Source organism: Pseudophryne corroboree, chromosome 4, assembly GCF_028390025.1.
Source record: "Pseudophryne corroboree isolate aPseCor3 chromosome 4, aPseCor3.hap2, whole genome shotgun sequence".
In the NCBI taxonomy this organism is placed as follows: domain Eukaryota; kingdom Metazoa; phylum Chordata; class Amphibia; order Anura; family Myobatrachidae; genus Pseudophryne; species Pseudophryne corroboree.
Genome location: NC_086447.1, coordinates 311235419 through 311255136, shown reverse-complemented (window position 1 = coordinate 311255136; position 19718 = coordinate 311235419). Strand labels below are relative to the sequence as shown.

General features: G+C 42.8%; 1 protein-coding gene across 2 annotated transcripts in view; it reads right to left on the bottom strand.

Annotated features, from left to right (window-relative positions):
• Nucleotides 1–19718, bottom strand: part of KCNMB2 (potassium calcium-activated channel subfamily M regulatory beta subunit 2) — a 497050-nt gene that overhangs the window by 150488 nt on the left and 326844 nt on the right. The window contains exons 1-2 of one of the 2 annotated variants that reach the window (XM_063916300.1): nt 15652–16043; nt 9351–9470 (exon numbers count right to left, since the gene is read on the bottom strand). In XM_063916300.1, the coding sequence (XP_063772370.1) occupies nt 9351–9406 (56 nt within the window). In that variant the 5' untranslated portion in view covers nt 9407–9470; nt 15652–16043. Of the gene's footprint in view, nt 1–9350; nt 9471–15651; nt 16044–19718 lie in introns of those variants that run through there. The other variant, XM_063916298.1, reaches the window with a different exon arrangement.

Below are 19718 nucleotides of genomic sequence, written 5' to 3'. Positions count from 1 at the left end.
GCACTGGTGCAGCATTGTCAGCCGCAGGTGATGGTTTGACCATATCTTCCACCCAGGCCTTAGGCCAGTGGAAGTGTGATGCTTAGAAAATGTATATTCGGGCATAAAGGGCTGTTAGGGAGGGCTTACTATGTGAGTTTATCCTTGGGAGCATAATCCTCTTGTTACAGATCACATATCTGTAGGGCAACAAAGGGATTTGCCATTTTTACCCAAGAGAAAAGTATGGCTTTTTTTTTCTTTTCTTTTTTTAACTCTTTTGGGGTCACTGATTTCCCCTACCTGGCTAGGTACTTTTGTCTCTATGCATGGTGTGGTTTGTTGTTTTACTATAATTGAGTTAGTCTCACATTTATTTTAACTCCTACTGGTAGTGGTTTTATTAATTTATTTATTGGGTGGCCAGGAATATATTAGCTAAGACAAGTATATTTTCCCTGGAACACAATATGTTCCATGATTGGGTATACATAGTGTGGTCAGGGCTTCTCTGCTTTTCTAAATCAAATACAATGCATTCGGAAAGTATTCACAGCGCTTCACTTTTTCCACATTTTTGCTAAGATATTAAAGGAGTGGCTTCAGGACAACTCTGTGAATGTTATTGAGTGGCCCAGACACGAATATGATTGAATGTCTCTGGAGAGATCTGAAAATGGCTGTGCACCATTCCTGATGGAGCTTGAGAGGTGCTGCAAAGAGGAATGGGCGAAACTGCCCAAATATAGGTGTGCCAAGCTTGTGGCATCATATTCAAAAAGACTTGAGGCAGTAATTGCTGCCAAAGGTGCTTCAACAAAGTATTGAGCAAAGGCGGTGAATACTTATGTACATGTGGTTTCTTAGTTTTTTATTTTTAATAAATTTCCATAATCTCAAAAAAATATTTTTTTTCACATTGTCATTATAGGGTAATGTGTGTAGAATTTTGAGGACAAAAATGAATATATTCAATTTTGGAATAAGGCTGTAACATAACAAAATGTGGAAAAAGTGAAGCGCTGTGAATACTTTCCGATGCACTTTCTATTAAGGGTATGTGAGACACAGTCCATGTATGGCAGCAAACATGTTACAAGCCAGACAGAAAGATGAACTGTGACATACTGTATACTGCAAACAAATCTAGGCATTGTAAAGTTGAGGGTTTGAGACTGCAAGCAAGTTTGAAACAGTGAAGTTCTGATGCAGTATGAACAAAAGTATGAGCACCTGCACGTCTACAGAAACAGCAACATGTGAGAGAAGGAATGAAATTCAGTGGCATTTGTATGTTCCAGCATCAGAAGTACAGAAACAGAGATTGTGCTATTATATCAACAAGAAATATATACACAAGACAACAGACTGTATTCACAAGATCAAGAACTGTTCAATTGCCACCCAGAGATGAATTCTTTTCCCCCCCAATGTATCAGTCACAAATATAGGTGACAATTCAGTTCTTGGTGATGTGCCTGTTTTATTAAGATTCTATTGCATTCAGGAATGACAATTTACTGAAGGAACTAAGGGGGTGATTCAGACCTGATTGTAGATGTGCTAAATTTAGCACATCTATAATCAGCTTCCCTGACATGTGGGGGGACGCCCAGCACAGGACTAGTCCGCCCCGCATCTCATGCCCTACGCCGTTGTACAAAAGCATTGCACAGCGGTGATACTTTTGTACTGTAGGAGTAGCTCCCAGCCAGCGCAGCTCCCGCGTGCTGGCAGGGAGCTACTCGTCGCTGCCCGGGTAGCAGCGGCCCCCTCAATGGTCCGGGCACGCCTGCGTTGCCTGGACCGCGCCCCCTAAACGGCGGCCAAATGCCGACGGTCCTCCCCCTCCCGCCCGGCAACCGCCTCTGCCTGTCAATCAAGCAGAGGCGATCGCAGGGCTAAGACAGCCGTCGGCCGCCATTGCATGCACACTTCAGACCTGATCACTGCTGTGCAAACACGCACAGCAGCGATCAGGTCTGAATTAGCCCCTAAGTCTCACATTAAAAGCATGTTTAGTTATGGATTTGTCAGATATTTGTATGTAATCTCATTTAAAATTGGAACCTATACCATTTGTATTGGTTTAGTAGTGCACATTGACAGGCATTTCAATTGATTGCTGAACCTTGATGTGTGTTGAGATTTGTATAGAAGTTACTGTATAATGTTATTTGCTAGTAATACATCTAAACAACATTTTGCTTGACACAGACTCCACTTCCTGCCTCCATTCCTGGCTCTCTTTCGGGGTGATTCTTGCCCCTCTGTAGAGGTGAGTTTCTGCAGCAGCTCAAAACATGGAACCCAGGAGAATACTTATCATTGTTAATATATCCAGTGTCAAGATCTACAGGACCTCATATTACAACAACATCATACCCTGAACCCCTTAACAACATCACATCACATATCATTACATTTACATTATGAGATTAAAATGAAGCCAACATTATCATTTTTCTTTGCATCAAACATTACAAAACCATTCTAGAGAAAAGGATTTGGGAAATCTATTGAAACTGCAAAGGTTTTATAGCATGGACCTGCACAAAGACAGCTTTGCAAACAGTGGTAAAATAAAACACACCACAATACAGTAGAAGACTGCCCTGAGTACAGAGAAGGGGCAGACAACCTGTGATTCAGCTGATTACATTACAACTGTCCAGACTCTGACAGTGTGGTCAGATCACATTCATCACAGTAAGAGCTAGAACTACTGTACATGTGTATATCTGTCCAGAGGTAGCCCTTAGTCAAATCCAATGACATTGATGTGGTCATATGCAAAGAGAAGACTGGATACCTCTGGCTTCCCTAAGATACAGTAGAAATGCTGCAGTATGGCTACATGAGTGATATACTCTATACTAGAGTGTATATCTACCCAACATATCTATGTAATCCTAGAAAAAAGTCCACCAAATTGAATTTTTCTTTAATCCAAGAAGAAATAAACAGTTGTAATTATTTAATCATAAAAATATCTTGACATACAGTAAAGGAACCATGCTATTCTCAAACACAGTGTTTTACCTGAAGCCATCCAACTCACATTTAACAATCAGCCTCACACACAATGAAATGGAATGTAATAGGTACAGCCCTGATTGTTGTCAGACATTACTACAGAGAGCACTGCAGGCTTGAACATTGAAATGGAAAGGCAACAGAGCTAATTACGTGTTTATACTGTTAAATTATAGAAAACTTAGATTGCTTGATAGTGAAATATTCCAATTACTATGCTGAAATAGTGTGCAGTGCTTAATACTGAATACCATTCATAATGTCAATGAATTTTTAGCTCAATAAAGAAAACGTAGGTAAAGAAAGAAGTGAACCTTTAGGGGGACATTTACTAAGCAAGGATAAGAGCGGAGAAGTGAACCAGTGGAGAAGTTGCCCCATCAACCAATCAGCAGCTCTGTATAATTTTATAGTATGCAAATTATAGATGTTACATCAGTGCTGATTGGTTGCCATGGGCAACTTCTCCACTGGCTCACTTCTCCGCTCTTATCACTGCTTAGTAAATGTCCCCCTTAGTTCATAATATTGAACAAAAAAGGATTTACATAATAAACTTTAAATTCATTTTGAGTAAAGATTACTAATGATCTCTTAAGATTCGATATACAATGGCACTCCATACCTCATAACTGTCACTGATTTGAGGCCTCTGTCCTGCAGGCCAAAAGTTTGATGCTGCTCTGTGTCTTTAAGGAGAAGGGGGCTGGGGGTGACTCAGCATTTTGAGAGGCTCTATACTGAATATGGCCCATGATACTTGACAAAACTCCCTTTTTGGTGCACGTTGTTCTGATTCCACAATTTAAAAAGTTGAGAGGTACAGTATACAATCCACTGCAGGTCGCCAACAAGAAAGGGCATTCAAAAGAATATTCCCCAAATATAATAGGCTTCGATTAGTTGGTCCCAGCATGATACCTGAAATAAAGCAGCTGGATCTAAAGCGGCAATTAGTTTTAATGCAAAATAACATGCTCTTGCCTTAAAACTACTGTATTAGCCCTTGAAATCTAGCTGCTATATCACCAGAATCACACCAAGACCAGCAAATCTGAGTCTACTGCATTTGGGTCTCTATTTTGAAAAAAATCCGTATGTTCAGTGAGAAAAAAAAACCCTCTAGTCCAGTGGTTCCCAAACGGTGTGCCGTGGCTCCCTGGGGTGCCTCAGGACACTTGCAGGGGTGCCTTGGATTGGTGGTCCAGGACCAATTAAAATTATTTCTGGTCAATGTAACATGCAAAACCAGTGCTGGTGGCTGCCAATCATAAAATATGTGGACAAACAAGCAAATCCTGTCCCTCACCACACAGTTTAACTTATGAATGACACATACACACAATTTACTTTATTTAATATTTCTTTCTAAATGTCTCAATAAGAAGCTTTTGTCCTGGAGGTGCCGTAAAAAAATTCTTATGCTCTATGGTGCTGTGATTCCAAAAAGTTTGGGAACCACTGCTCTAGTCAGTTAATCCTGTTGATGTTACACAGACATACATTATATCGTATACATGCTATACCCTTGTTCATATCTGGGTTCTAATAAGGGTATTAAGAAAGGTATTGCCAAAGCATTAAATAATAACAATTATGTGTCATCATTACAGCCTATTGAAAATTATGTACGGGACTTAAGGGAAAATACTTATGTCAGGGTGGTGAATTTAGGCGGGAACATTGGCCCTCATTCCGAGTCGTTCGCTCGGTATTTTTCATCGCATCGCAATGAAAATCCGCTTAGTACGCATGCGCAATATTCGCACTGCGACTGCGCCAAGTAATTTAACAATGAAGATAGTATTTTTACTCACGGCTTTTTCATCGCTCCGGCGATCGTAATGTGATTGACAGGAAATGGGTGTTACTGGGCGGAAACAAGGCGTTTTATGGGCGTGTGGATGAAAACGCTACCGTTTCCGGAAAAAACGCAGGAGTGGCTGGAGAAACGGGGGAGTGTCTGAGCGAACGCTGGGTGTGTTTGTGACGTCAAACCAGGAACGACAAGCACTGAACTGATCGCAGATGCCGAGTAAGTCTGAAGCTACTCTGAAACTGCTAAGTAGTTTGTAATCGCAATATTGCGAATACATCGGTCGCAATTTTAAGAAGCTAAGATACACTCCCAGTAGGCGTAGGCTTAGCGTGTGTAACTCTGCTAAATTCGCCTTGCGACCGATCAACTCGGAATGAGGGCCATTGGGTTGATCAAAGAGAAAAGTAAGCTGGGCAATACAAGTACAGTGGGGTTGGAGAGGGAGCGAGAAGGACAGTCTGTATCAGTAATTCTAGGGATGCACTAGTAAACCAGGATGGGATATCTATGGGATAAACTAAAATGTATGCTTGCAAACGCAAGAAGTCTAGCAGGTAAAATGGGGGAATTGGTATTGTTAGCATCAAAGGCTGAGTATGACATTATAGGTATTACGGAAACATGGTGGGACGACTCTCACGACTGGGTTGCAAACTTGGAGGGGTATTCTCTTTTCAGGAGGGACAGGGCAAACAAAAGAGGAGGAGGTGTATGTCTTTATGTTAAACCATCACTTAAACCATACTTAAAGGAGGTTATCTATGAGGAGACTGATGATAATGTGGAGTCACTATGGGTTGACATGCTACAAACAGCCAGATATTAGCATACATGAGGAAGAACAACTCTTGCAGCAAATCAAAACAGCTGCGGGATTGGGGGACATCCTTGTGATTGGGGATTTTAATTACCCGGATATAAACTGGAGTAACGATTCATGTGCTAAAGCGAGGGGCAACAGGTTCTTAAATATGTTACAGGATCACTACTTGTCTCAATTAGTTGAGGACCCAACTAGGGGTAAAACTACCCTGGATCTAGTAATTACTAATAATGTGGACATTAACACTAAAGTTGGGGAGACTTTGGGTAACAGTGATCACTATATGATCACATTCAACATCAGTTTAAGGAAACATTGCTACAGGGGTTACAACAAAACTTTTAACTTTAGGAAGGCTAATTTCAGTATGCTTAGATGTGCACTTAACGACATAGAGTGGGAGGTTCTGTTTAATAACAAGAACACTTCGGAAATGTGGGATGTTTTAAAAGGGTTGTTGGATAGCAATATTCATAAATTTATTCCCATGGGCAGTAAACGCAGGAGCATTAAATTCAAACTGATGTGGCTTAACAAGAAGGTTAAGCCAGAAATGGATAAAAAAGCGGGCTTTCATAGCATTTAAATCTAATGGAAAGGAGGAGTCTTTCAAGTATTATAGGGAATGTAATAAGAAATACAAAAAAGCAATAAGAGCAGCTAAAATGAAAAATGAAAAGCAAATCGCTATAGAGAGTAAAACCAATCCTAAAAAGTTTTTTCATACATAAATGGTAAAAGGTTAAAAAAGGAGACTATAGGTCCATTAAAAGATGAATTAGGAGAATTGATAAATGATGATGAAATAAAAGCGGAAATACTGAACAAATTCTTTTCATCAGTATTCATCAGAGAAGAACTGATGGTGGGAGTAGAGCATAACAATTGTGGCAGTAATTATTCATGGTTAGATACTTGTTTAAGCGAAGAAGTAGTCCGGGAGAGACTAAGCAATATTAAGATGAATAAATCACCTGGTCCTGATGGACTTCACCCGAGGGTTCGATGGAGCTTAATTCACAACTAGCACGACCCCTATACTTGATTTTCAATAGTTCAATTGGATCAGGCATGGTACTGAAGGACTGGCGTATAGCTGAGGTAGTGCCATTATTTAAAAAGGGATCCAAAAAGCTTCCAGGAAACTACAGACCAGTTAGTTTGACATCTATAATGGGGAAAATATTGGAATGAATTCTAAGGGACAGCATACAGGAGTATCTGCAGTCCGCTAGGATTATTAGCAAGAACCAGCATGAGGGACAGGTCATGTCAGACTAACTTAATTACCTTCTAAGAGGAATTGAGCAATAATCTTGATCAAGGAAAAGCAGTGGATGTGGTCTTCCTAGATTTTGCAAAAGCCTTCGATACAGTTCCTCACAGGAGACTGATGATCAAATTTAAGGAGCTTGGCCTAGGAAAAACTATTTGCACATGGATAAGCAACTGGTTGGATAGCAGGGTACAGCGAGTAGTGGTCAATGGGAAGTTCTCAACCTGGTCCCCAGTAGTCAGCGGAATACCACAATGGTCCGTACTCGGACCACTACTGTTCAACATATTTATCAATGACCTAGAAATAGGCCTGGAAAGCACAGTGTCAATCTTTGCAGATGATAATAAACTGTGTAAGGTAATTAACTCAGAATGGGATGTGGAGTCCTTGCAGAATGATCTATCTAAACTTGAACTCTGGGCGTCTAAACGGAAAATGAGGTTCAATACAGACAAATGCAAGGTTATGCATTTCGGGACTAAAAACAAACTCGCAACCTACATATTAAATGGGGAACGCCTAGGGGAAACAGAGTTGGAAATAGATTTGGGGGTACTCATTGATAATAGGCTTAATAACCGTACACAATGTCAAAATGCGGTAAAGAAGGCAAGTAAGGTGCTAGCGTGCATAAAAAGGGGAATTGAGTCAAGGGACTCGGATGTAATCCTGCCGCTGTATAAAGCATTGGTACGTCCGCACTTGGATTATTGTGTTCAGTTTTGGGCACCATTCTATAAAAAAGACATCAGTGAACTCGAAAGGGTTCAAAGGCGAGCTACTAAATTGATTAAAGACCTAGAGGGACTGGATTATAAGGAAAGGCTTACTAGGTTGAATATGTATACACTAGAAAAGAGGCGCCTAAGAGGAGATATTATTAATATCTTCAAATATGTAAAGTGACATCACAAAGAGTTATCAGAGGAATTATTTATTAAAAGAACACAGTTTAGGACACGTGGGCACTCGCTGCGGCTAGAGGAGAGAAAGTTTCGAACGCAACGGAGGAAAGGGTTCTTCACTGTTGGGGCAATCAGGATGTGGAATTCCCTGCCAGGGAAGGTGGTAATGGCGGACTCTGTAATTGGATTTAAAAAAGGAATGGATACATTTCTGAATGAAAATGATATCCAAGGTTATAATACTTAAAATATCAACGTGGTTAATCCGGGGGTAACATGAGTTATAGTAGCTAACTAGTCATAAAACATTATTCAGCGAGTATGTAGAATCATCACAACTTAATACAGGTTGAACACGATGGGCAATTTGCCTCTATTCAACCACAATTACTATGTTACTATGTTACTATATTAGCCATTGCCATTGTCCCAATAAAGAATGGCTTTGCACAGGTCAGCTACTTGGTACTTAAGGTATTGAACTTTAATACACTAGATATATCATACATTTCTGAACAAAAACACTATGAACGTTTGAGACAAATATTTTAGAGTGGAATATAAAGGAATTTCTATAATTATTTTTACTAGATTTTAGCTATCTGGGAGTGCTGCACGTTATGGTGGTTAATAGGCTCATTTTAACACCTAGTACCCTTTTCAGACAGAAAGGTCTGAAACTCCCGGCTTTTACCTGACATTTCAGTTCCAGGTCGCTTTGCCGGACACAGCCTGACCCCCTTTCACACAGGGAAGCAAATTATTGGGTGAAGCAGTCCTACCTGGTAACTTGCAGATCAACACGGGTATTTCTTTTGTGTGAAAGAGTCAACCCACGTTGAAATTACTGGGTCTCCGAACCTGTTAAATTCCTGGGTCGAAGTCCCAGGAAATTCAACTCGGTTTGTCCCGTTCACACAGAAAACGACCCTGTTAACCCAGCAAATTACCGGATAAAAGCCTGTGTGTGAAAGGGGTATTAGGGGCAGATGTACTAAGCCATGGGAAGAGATAAAAAGGAGAGAGATAAGGTACCAACCAAACAGCTCCTGACACTTTTTAAACACAACCTGTAACGTGACAGTTAGGAGCTGATTGGCTGGTACTTTATCTCTCACTATCACTCTCCAATGCTTAGTAGAGCTTCCCCTTACACTTAAGACCATGAAACAAGTGGCATCATATTCTCTCAGACCTTTAAATGGGGGAACCTTTTAATGCATATATATATTGTGCATTAATTGCATATGTATACAATAAAAAGTCAAATAAGCTGCAGAAAATATACTCAAATGTAAAATTTACTTCACAATGTTCTCTATATAGTATGTTTTCATGGACAGCAATATCAACAATGATATTTATAAGAGATTACCGAAAATCTAGAAAGGAGCATAGAAGAATGAATAAATACAATTTTAACTAGCATTAAAAAGAATCATAGATGCCAAGTATAATTGTAAATACAGTTAATATAAAAACAATAACAGAGGTTAAATGATCACATACCTTCTTTCATCTGGTCTGTATGATGAGGCGGACCGGCCACTGGTCCAAATAAACATCTTAGAGTGTTGTCCAACTTTGCCTTTCCCGACAGTGGTGGACTTGGAGGAATGACGTAGCGACCTGAGAGATGGATACTTGGAGTCACTTATTTGAAGTACATAATGACAATTAGTGCCCATTGCCTATAGGCTTCTCAATACTACGTTTACGTTGCCAGATAATATTCAAAGTATTTTCAAACTAAGAGACACTTTTCTAAGTGATATATAAAATAATGAAACTCCTCCTCTCTCTCTGCAACTTTAATTAATTGCACTAATCTCTTGCTTTGATTTTATTACATCATTTGCTGTAGTGTGAGATAAGGCACCCTTATTCTTGCCGTGGTAGATTTTGCTGTTAAAAATGAAGAAACAACAGTGAACCAGTAGTTGTAAGGTCTTAATCCTCTAGGCTTCTAATAGATTGTTGTTTTGGATGCTACAGTTTTGTCCTTTATTTAATCCGCCTGTTTTTCTTCTAATTCTTTTTTTGTTGTTGTTTTTCTCCTGAGCAGAAATGTATCCAGTATAATTATATGAGTCCATGATGCATGTTTCAGAGTACAGTGATCTGCTACCAAACCTGTGGTTAAATCTAACTGCTGTTTCAAATACAGTTGAGCTCCCACCTGACACTGCTGGAGAGAATCTTAGCAACCTGGCCAGGTGCTGCTGTTCCATGATGTCTAGTGTCCATTCATGCAAGCAGTGTACCTTCCAAGGTTTGTTTCCTTTATTGCTTTCAGCTTTTTTTTTAACCATTAGGTCGCTCTCTCACCGTTCTAGTGGTCTAAGCTAAATATCTTGGCAAATGATATAAATTGTTTTAATTGATTATTAATTCTTATTATAATTTCTTGTATATTAGTGGATGGAAAAAAAATAGCTGAAACAGCAACACTTAATAGTGTTTGGCATTTTCTAATGGTGCCCATACACTTATCCATTTGAGCGCGATGCGATAGCGCGCTTCAATTTCCCTTGAAGTTCCCCGTGCGATAAATTGCATCGGTACGCGTTCAATCATACGATTTATCGCATGCCCCTTGTGACCAGAAATCGGGTGATTCACAATGGGTGGAGGGAAGTGTCCAGGAAGTGAGCTAAATATCTCACATATCGCACATCGCAGTACGATAAATCGAAAGTGGTAAAAACAGCATGCGATCGCACGTGCGATCCGATAAATATTAAGTGCAGCACATAATATCTTGAGATGCGAGATTCGACCAGCGTGCCCACGCATCGCATTGGGGGACACATTCGATGTGCATACAATCCTGCGATTTATTGCACCGATTCGGTCGAAACCCAAGGATTGTACCAGATATCTCACAAGTGTATGGGCATCATTAGATCTCACACACAGATACTGAATTTATGACAAGACTCTCATAGGGGTCAATGTATCAAGCCCAGTTACTTTCTAAAAGGGGTGTTTCTGTGGATGATATTTGTATTGTGTTGCTCCATTAATGGCGGTCATTCCAAGTTGTTCGCTCGTTGCTGATTTTCGCTATGCTGCGATTTGTTGCTAATTGCGCATGCGCAAGGCACGCAGGGCGCATGCGCTTAGTTATTTAACTAAAAACTTAGCAGTTTTGCTGTGGATCCTGCGGTGCTTTTCAGTCGCACTGTTGATCGGGGATTGATTGACAGGAAAGGCGTGTTTCTGGGTGGTAACTGAGCGTTTTCCGGGAGTGTGCTAAAAAAAGCAGGCGTGTCAGGGAAAAACGCGGGAGTGTCTGGAGAAACGGGGGAGTGGCTGGCCGAACGCAGGGCGTGTTTGTAACGTCAAACCAGGAACTAAACGGACCGAGCTGATCGCAATCTGTGAGTAGGTCTGGAGCTACTCAGAAACTGCAAAGAATTATTTATTAGCAATTCTGCTAATCTTTCGTTCGCTATTCTGCTAAGCTAAGATACACCCCCAGAGGGTGGCGGCCTAGCGTGTCCAATGCTGCTAAAAGCAACTAGCGAGCGAACAACTCGGAATGAGGGCCAATGACAGGGTTGTTGCTGGAAATTATATTGTGTTAATAACAATAACTCTGGTTTTGTGTTGGGGCTCATGTGACACTGTACTTGTGTTACTGCAATATCTGCTCCAGTAACATCAACTCAGGATGGAGTTATACAGAATGGAGTTACTGGAATAAAAACTAAATGCTTTATTCCTAGAAAACATGTTTTACAGTACAGTTTAACTAATAATTATTTTTTTTTAATAAATAGAACATAATGTATTAATTCATGTTACAACGACATATGTTATACATTATATAAATATATATATATATATATATATATATTGTTCTTTATGTGTGTTTATTTTTTAACACTTGCTGTAATTTTGAATTTAAAAAAATGCTAATAATAAAACTGTTTTGCTACCCTCGTATGTGTATAACTATGGAGACTGGCCTGGCAAAGTAGTATGTTATTATAGGGTCTGATTCAGAGATAGACACAGTAAGCACAGCAGCTGCATCTTTGTATGTATTGTAGCTGCTGTGCGAAATTTGCTAATGCTGTCGGAGGCATCTTGTACGTATTAAACACTTAACTGACACATTTTTTTTACAAAAAAAGCTCAGAAATTGTTGAGTTGTTTTATAATTGAATTAGGTGAAGAACATGTATTTGATCTTATCCAAAATTATTTTATTTAAAAAAAAAAAGATTTTTAAAAAAAATATTTGTAATAGATAAACAAATAGATTTTTCCCACAAACATCAGAAGGCCACATCGAAACAGCCGCCAGGCACACGGGTGGGGGGGAGTGGCGATGACTTGAGGGTCTTGCCTTGTTGACCGATCAGCAGTGATCGGAAGCACGGCAAACACTAGGGGAGGGTGCGGGAAGGCAGTGGTACCTTCCGGTCCCTCTGAGAGCGGCAGCATTGGACCACTCTGCTTGGACCCCCAGGTTACTCAGAGTGAATGGGGAATTCACGCTGCAGATGCCAGCAGGGCTGGACTGGCCCAGAGGGATACAGAGGAAAACCCCGACGGTCCCCACTGCCTGGAGCCCCTCCTCAGGTTCCAGACTATGCACTTAAATGATACTTTATGCATATGATACCTTATACTACACAGGACTATGATGTATTTTCTACAGGGCATTGCTGTTATTGATCTGTTACATTATCATGCATGCACTAGCAGCATTTATTATTTATGTTTATCAAGGGGACCAGACCATGCCATACCCCAAAACATAGGCCCCTATCACTGCATCCCCCCCGGTGAGCCTTTCATTCCTCAGTCTGATACTGGATGGCAGCAATCCTGCATGGGAACACACAGACGCTGGCCTCGGCACTCTCACAAAATGGAGATGACGTGTCTCCATTATCGGAAGCACTTGCCTTTGCCTCCCCCAAAATGACCGCAGAATGTCAATCATGCTGTGGCTTATGGCAGGGCTGTCTTGACAGCATTGTATGCCCTGGGGAAAGCAGTACACTGGGGCCCATACTTACCCATTCATGGGAACACATTTCTTTAAAAAATCAGAACTTGCCCTCCTGCTGTACCTTGCGGTCTCTCCACATGCTTCCATATGGTGAATGGCTCTCAGGACATATGGGTAGCTCCAGCCATCTGCCTGCTAGCCATACACTGTCTGGCTAATGGAGGCAGGTAGAGAATGCTGCGTAGCTGCTCTGATGGTGTGTAATTCACAATCAAAGTGGCTGGGCAGTATTCTTTACCTTCCTCTCAAGAAGCTCTGGATACCACCTGGTCCAGCCTACTCGAAGGCCCCTAGAATCGTGGGGGCCTGGGCAGCTGTCCAGCGTGTCCATACTTTAAGATAGCCCTGGCTTAGTGGCCACTGTGTTAGACAATGCAGGACATGTCTTGCATATACAGTACACAAAACCTTGTGGATGTGCGTAAACCATTGTTTTCATACATCTCTGAATCAGGCCAGTATCACCAGGGCAGCGGAGTGGTATTCATCTTTTCTAGTGATCAGTTTTTCAGAGCAATAATTTTTTATTACTTTGATGATCACTATAATGGAGCAATCAATCATAAATAGGACCCTGTGAATATATACATATTATAACATAAGGTAGTCACTTTAAAAAGATGATAGTGAAATGGATTACATATAATAAAATGAGAATAGTTACAGTATATTTGTAAGCTTGAGGGATAAACAAAAGGACTATTCTGATTTGTACCCAACCAATTCATAAATACACATGATTAAGAATCACTAATGTTCTTGGTTTCCATAGAAACATGTACTGAAACGTTTTGTATAGTGATACATAATGAAGATGTTGGTGATACATTTTCATATCATAGTCTCTCAGAAGATAAAAATACTAAATGTACAACTTATTGCATTATCTGCATATTTCGGCGCATGTAATGCATTTATCATGTGGCATACTTTTATTAGCTTCTGTAAGTAAGTCCAGACATACAATAATTACATATTATGCATGGCTCATTACAGTTAGTTCATATGCCTGCAGCATTCCTGTCTAGTGAAAGTGGACAGTTTGTGGAAGGTATCCGGGGGGGACTCAAACACAGGAGTGTCGTGATTATTTTGAGGATGGGCAGGGGCGCTGGAATGTTTTTAGGTTGGGGGGGGCGTAGAAAAAAATTATTTTGGCGCCCCCATGGTGCCGGCCTCCTCTTCCTTTTTAGCCCCCCATCACTGTGCGGATGAGCGCTTACCTGCAGATCCACGCGGGCGGCATCTCCTTTAAAAACAGCCTGCTACCGCAAGGTGCTGTGTCCTCCTATCTTCGTTGTGTCCTAGCTGCCGGCGGCTGTCTCTCCTTCACAGTTGCATTACTGGGAGGAGGCGTGACCAGGCTGGGACATCCCAGGACCATAGCCACGCCTCCTCACAGTAATGCAACTGTGAAGGAGAGACAGCCGGCGGTGGCTAGGACACAACGAACAAAGATAGGAGGACACAGCACCCTGCGGTAGCAGGCTGTTTTTAAAGGAGATGCCGCCCGCGTGGATCTGCAGGCAATTCAAATTATGCCACACTGTATTACAATCTTATTCGCATTACCCCAAACGTAGTGCACCCGATTTATATTATGCCACAAAATAGTGCCCCTTATTCACATTACGTCACACAGTAATGCCCCTTATACATGTTACGCCACACAGTACTATCCCTTATACACAATGCCCACATACAGTAGTGCCCCTTATCAGAGGTATAGCTAGGTGCAATGGTGCCCTGAGCAAAGGTATGTTTCAGCGCCACCTCCTCTGTATTGAATTGGGGGCAACTTGCATTTGAAATAAAAAAGATAGTTTAAAAAAATCGATGACAGGGCCAGTTCTAGACCTTGAGGAGCTCAGGGCGAAAGTTTCCTTTGGTACCCGCCATGCTGAAAACAGGGACAGTGTGCGCCGAAGGCGCGCAAAAAAGATATAGGGCCAAAGAATAGTACCAATTCACATTACCCTGTACATTAGTGTCCGTTAGTCATATTATACCGCACAGTAGTTTCCATTATTCACATTACACTGCACAGTAGTACCCTTATACACGTTACGCCACACAGGAGAGACGCTTATACAAATTATGCCAGAGTAAAAGCCTCTTATACACGTTACGCCACAGTAGAGGACCTTATACATGTTATGCCAGGTAGAGCTGCTTATACACTTATGCCAGGTAGAGTCCCTTATACACGTTATCCAGCTAGAGCCCATTATACACATTTGCCAGGTAGAGCCCATTATACACATTATGCCAGATACAGCCCATTATACACATTATAGGGGTCATTCAGACCCCGCCGCAATAGCGGCCCGCAGCGCAGTTTATTGGTGGCAGCAAACTGCGCATGCGCAGTGGGCGTGAGGCCATACACATTGTGGTCGCTTCTCCGATGGATGCGACCACAATGTGATTGACAGGTAACAGCGTAGCGGGGTTAAGGCAGGGTGGTGACGGAAAAGACGGGGGCAGGCCGGGACCATTTTTGGGGTGGCTGCATGACGTCACACACAGACGCTCCCCCCCAAAAAAAAAATGTCTGCTGACCGCCTGACAGCGCAGCCAGCCAACACAACCTTAGATCATATGTATCCGAAATCTAATTGCGGATGCATCGGGAGGCGGCCTTGCCCTGTGCTGTGCGGCACTCAGCATGTGCAGGGATGAATGCAGATCTGGCTGCGTATGCAGCAATCTGCTTTCATCTCTGAATAACCCCCTATGCCAGGTACAGCCCTCGTTCCCCCCACAGTGTGGCCCCAGTACCTGCAGGAGGTCTCGGCTCGGGCGCTGCTCCTCCTCTCTCTTCTCCGCCTCCGGTTTCTCGCAGGCTCCGTTACTCCAGCAGCAGCAGCGGCTCCGTCCTATGTCGTCAGTGACGCCGAGAGGAGGGGGGAAGCAGGTGCTAATTACCCAGACCTGGGACTGATGGAGGGGTCCGCCGGGGGCCCTGGTGCACTACACTCCCACCCCTCTCACTCCTTACTAGGCAGCAGCATAAGATCTCATGTTGGCAGCACAGCACATGCTGCAGTGTGCTGTGCTGCAGTGAGGGCAGAGAGGCTGCTGTTCTTGCTCAGCCTCTGCCTTTTCCTATATAGGTGGGGAGGAGGGGGGGTGATCACACTGATCACATTCCCCTCCTCGAATTGACCCTGGCTGAGGGGCTGAGCCAGGGCTGGGGACTCAGTCAGGGGTCAGGCACTGCACAGATTCCCCCACCACCACTTTTTCCATAAAGGGGCGTGACCACGCCTCCCGCGATTAGGCCACGCCCCAAAAACGTCTCGGCAGCAGGGGAAGTCGGTGGCAGCAGCGGTAGCAGTGTGTGGGCAGAGGCCGCACACTGGGGGAGGGAGTGGCGCTACACGGGGCCAGCGCTGCCACTAGCTGTCATCCAGTATCAGGGTAGCAAAGCAGGGAGAGCGCCTCCCTGCTTTGCATACCCTTGCTGGGCAAACAGCTCCGGCTCCCCTGTACCTCTGTCATATTTGGGGGGGGCAAGCTGCCCCCTTGCCCCCCCTGTTCCGACGCCCCTGAGGATGGGGTGTGTCTGTCAAACCTTACAACTGCGATCCAGTACAAAGTAACAATGGCTCTATCATCTTCTTTTCGAAGACCATGCTGCATGACCGTATGGTCCCCCAGAAGGTAGATGATTGTCTGATGTGCATCGGATGGTTGCGTCTTTGTGCACAAGCAGTGGATCTGAGACACTGCTCTGCAGCTGTGACATTTGCATATTTTTGCACAACTGCTATATGGGATTGCTGCTGCAATGGTATTTGCAACCGTGTCTGAATCAGGCCCATGGCTGCCAAATGCCCCAGGGACAGATGTAGGTTTTAAAGAGCGCTAAATGGAAGAAAAAAAAATAAGTTTCCCTATTTTCAGTACTGACAACAACTGCAATAATAAAATCTCCTTATTTTGCACATTAGATGCATTTCTTACCAATGTATTATACACTTGCATTTAGAAATTAAAACAAAAATAATATTTAAAAGGCCAAAAAAACATGACATGTTGGACACTGCAGTGTCCCAATGCTCGCAGAGGCACTATGGGCCTAATTCAGACCTGATCGTAGATGTGCTTAATTTAGCACATCTATGATCGGCCACACTGACATGCAGGGGGACGCCCAGCACAGAGCTAGTCCGCCCCGCATGTCTGGCTCGACCCCGTCGCACAAGTACAAAAGCATCGCACAGCGGCGATGCTTTTGTACTTGAAGAGTAGATCCCTGGCAGTGCAGCTCCCGTGCGCTGGCAGGGAGCTACCCGTCCGTTTAGTATGGTAGGTTTTCGTACTAATCCAATGTTCCTAGTTCAGTACAGAATGGGTCCTGCGTGATCCCTGGAGTCCCCTCTTAGCTGCTGCATGATTGACATGGTGTTTGGGGGGCAACATTCGGGACCATTCTACTAGACAGAGGTGCATCACCCCATTTTTTAGGCATGCCAAGCCCAGGGTATTAGTTGCTGGATGCAGACTTCCTGGACCTGGCATTGTGCTTGTACAGCCAGTCTGAGTAAGCTTCGGCATACGTAAACTGGCGAGGGCAGCAACCATCATGACCACTGCGGTGGTGATCTGTTGCTGCTCCTTCATACACTGCACTCGGACCGCAGATGCTGGCAGGAGTTTATTTCCTACAAACGCCTCCTATAACATCTGAAAGTTAGGTGTATGGTATTGTACATCCGCTTCCTTGTAGTTGTGCAATACTGCCCACATCAGACTCAGGCCCAATAAATGCAGCCATAGGGACTTCCTTTTATTTTCCATAGTAAAAAGCATACTTTCATGTACTTATATTTGTTGCAGACATTTCCCTAAATATACCTATAGCAGCTAAACGTTTAGGTCTGTTCTGTTTCAACCAGTGTTCAGAATTCCTGATAACCGTAAATCCATTTTGAGTCCATGATACAAAACAGAAAATAATAGAAATACCAAAGAGGTGTAGACTTTTATTGGTACAGTACATTATACTGTATTCTTATTTCTTTGGCTGGATACATAGGGTTTCCACAGGGAAACAGAAGGGGGTTGTAGTGGTGGATGAGAATCCAGGAACCAAACAGTTAAAGCTTTCAAGCGTATCCCAGAATGCTCGGCTTATAGAATTGAAATAGCATTTAAACTTATCAGTGACTGACTGAGGAATGAAGGGTCCATTGGGGACATGCAGTAGTAGGGGCCCATGGCTAACCATTAGTGCATGGTCTGGGTTACCTCTGTACCCCTTGTTGTCCAGTCCGGCCACTCCGACCACTATGACTAAGGGACATGCAGCAGATCTCATAGAGAACCATAGTTGGAACCGTCTGTCCCTGGATGTGATTTTTAATTTAGCTGGGTGGAAATTAATTAATATATGTAGGAGTGCTGAAATTAAATTTTATCTTGGCCCTCCCAACCTGAAAACATTCAGGTGCCCCTGTACATGTTGTTTAGAAAATTGATGGTCAGTCACCAACACAGAGTACTAAGCACAGATATACATGTTGTCGTAATGTCTAAGTCGAATTCTAATGAATGCAGGGATGACTCCCTTCTAATATACTTTTGCTTACAAAGTTACCCCCTTGGTATCTTGTTCTGTCATGTTCCAACACAAACACCAAGGCCACAAAGCTGTTGTGTATGCACAATTGGCCTGATTCAGAGTTGTGCGCAACGCTGCCACAGATGTAATTTTTGACTCAACGAATGTGCAAAAATCTGCTAATTGAACGGTAGCTGGGATTGGTTTGTATAGATATGTACACTGAAGCCTTCACTGTGACCCTGCGTACACATTCACAGCATCTGGGAAACATAAACTCACTGAGGGAGTCTACGGTCACTCAGGATACTGCCACAACTGAGAAGCTGTGTTTCCTGTGTACAGGAATGCAGTTGACAGCTGATACATGCTCAAAAAAAGGTCCCAACATGCCCACATTTATGACGCCTCTCCTCGCAACCTCCCACAAAATGCCCGCTCCCTGTCAATCACTTATGAATGAGTTCTCAACTATAAATCAGGCCCAATAACAAATTTCTACCGATATCAGCAACATAACAACTTTCTGCACAATGGTGGTCATTCCGAGTTGTTCGCTCGCAAGCTGCTTTTAGCAGCTTTGCACACGCTAAGCCGCCGCCTACTGGGAGTGAATCTTAGCATAGTAAAATTGCGAACGAAAGATTAGCAGAATTGCGAATAGACACATCTTAGCAGTTTCTGAGTAGCTCCACACTTACTCTTACATTGCGATCAGTTCAGTGCTTGTCGTTCCTGGTTTGACGTCACAAACACTCCCAGCGTTCGCCCAGACACTCCCCCATTTCTTCAGACACTCCCGCGTTTTTCCCAGAAACGGCAGCGTTTTTTCACACACACCCATAAAACGACCAGTTTCCGCCCAGAAACACCCACTTCCTGTCAATCACATTACGATCATCAGAACGAAGAAAAAACCTCGTAATGCCGTGAGTAAAATTCCTAACTGCATAGCAAATTTACTTGGCGCAGTCACAGTGCAAACATTGCGCATGCGCAATTAGCGGAAAATCGCTGCGATGCGAAGAAAATTACCTAGCTAACAACTCGGAATGACCACCAATAATAATAACTTTTCTGTGCATTGTCAACGTGTGATCAGTAAATGCTCAGTAATTAGTATAGTCAGCAGGTTAGCAGTTGTAATGTTTTGCGACTGCTTCAGTATCTTCTTTTTCAAGGCCTCAGCAACACTGTACTTTACCTAGACCACGTGAAAATGAATCTGTTGGCCCTAACCATGACAGTGGAGCAATCATTGGAACTAAGCAATTTGAAT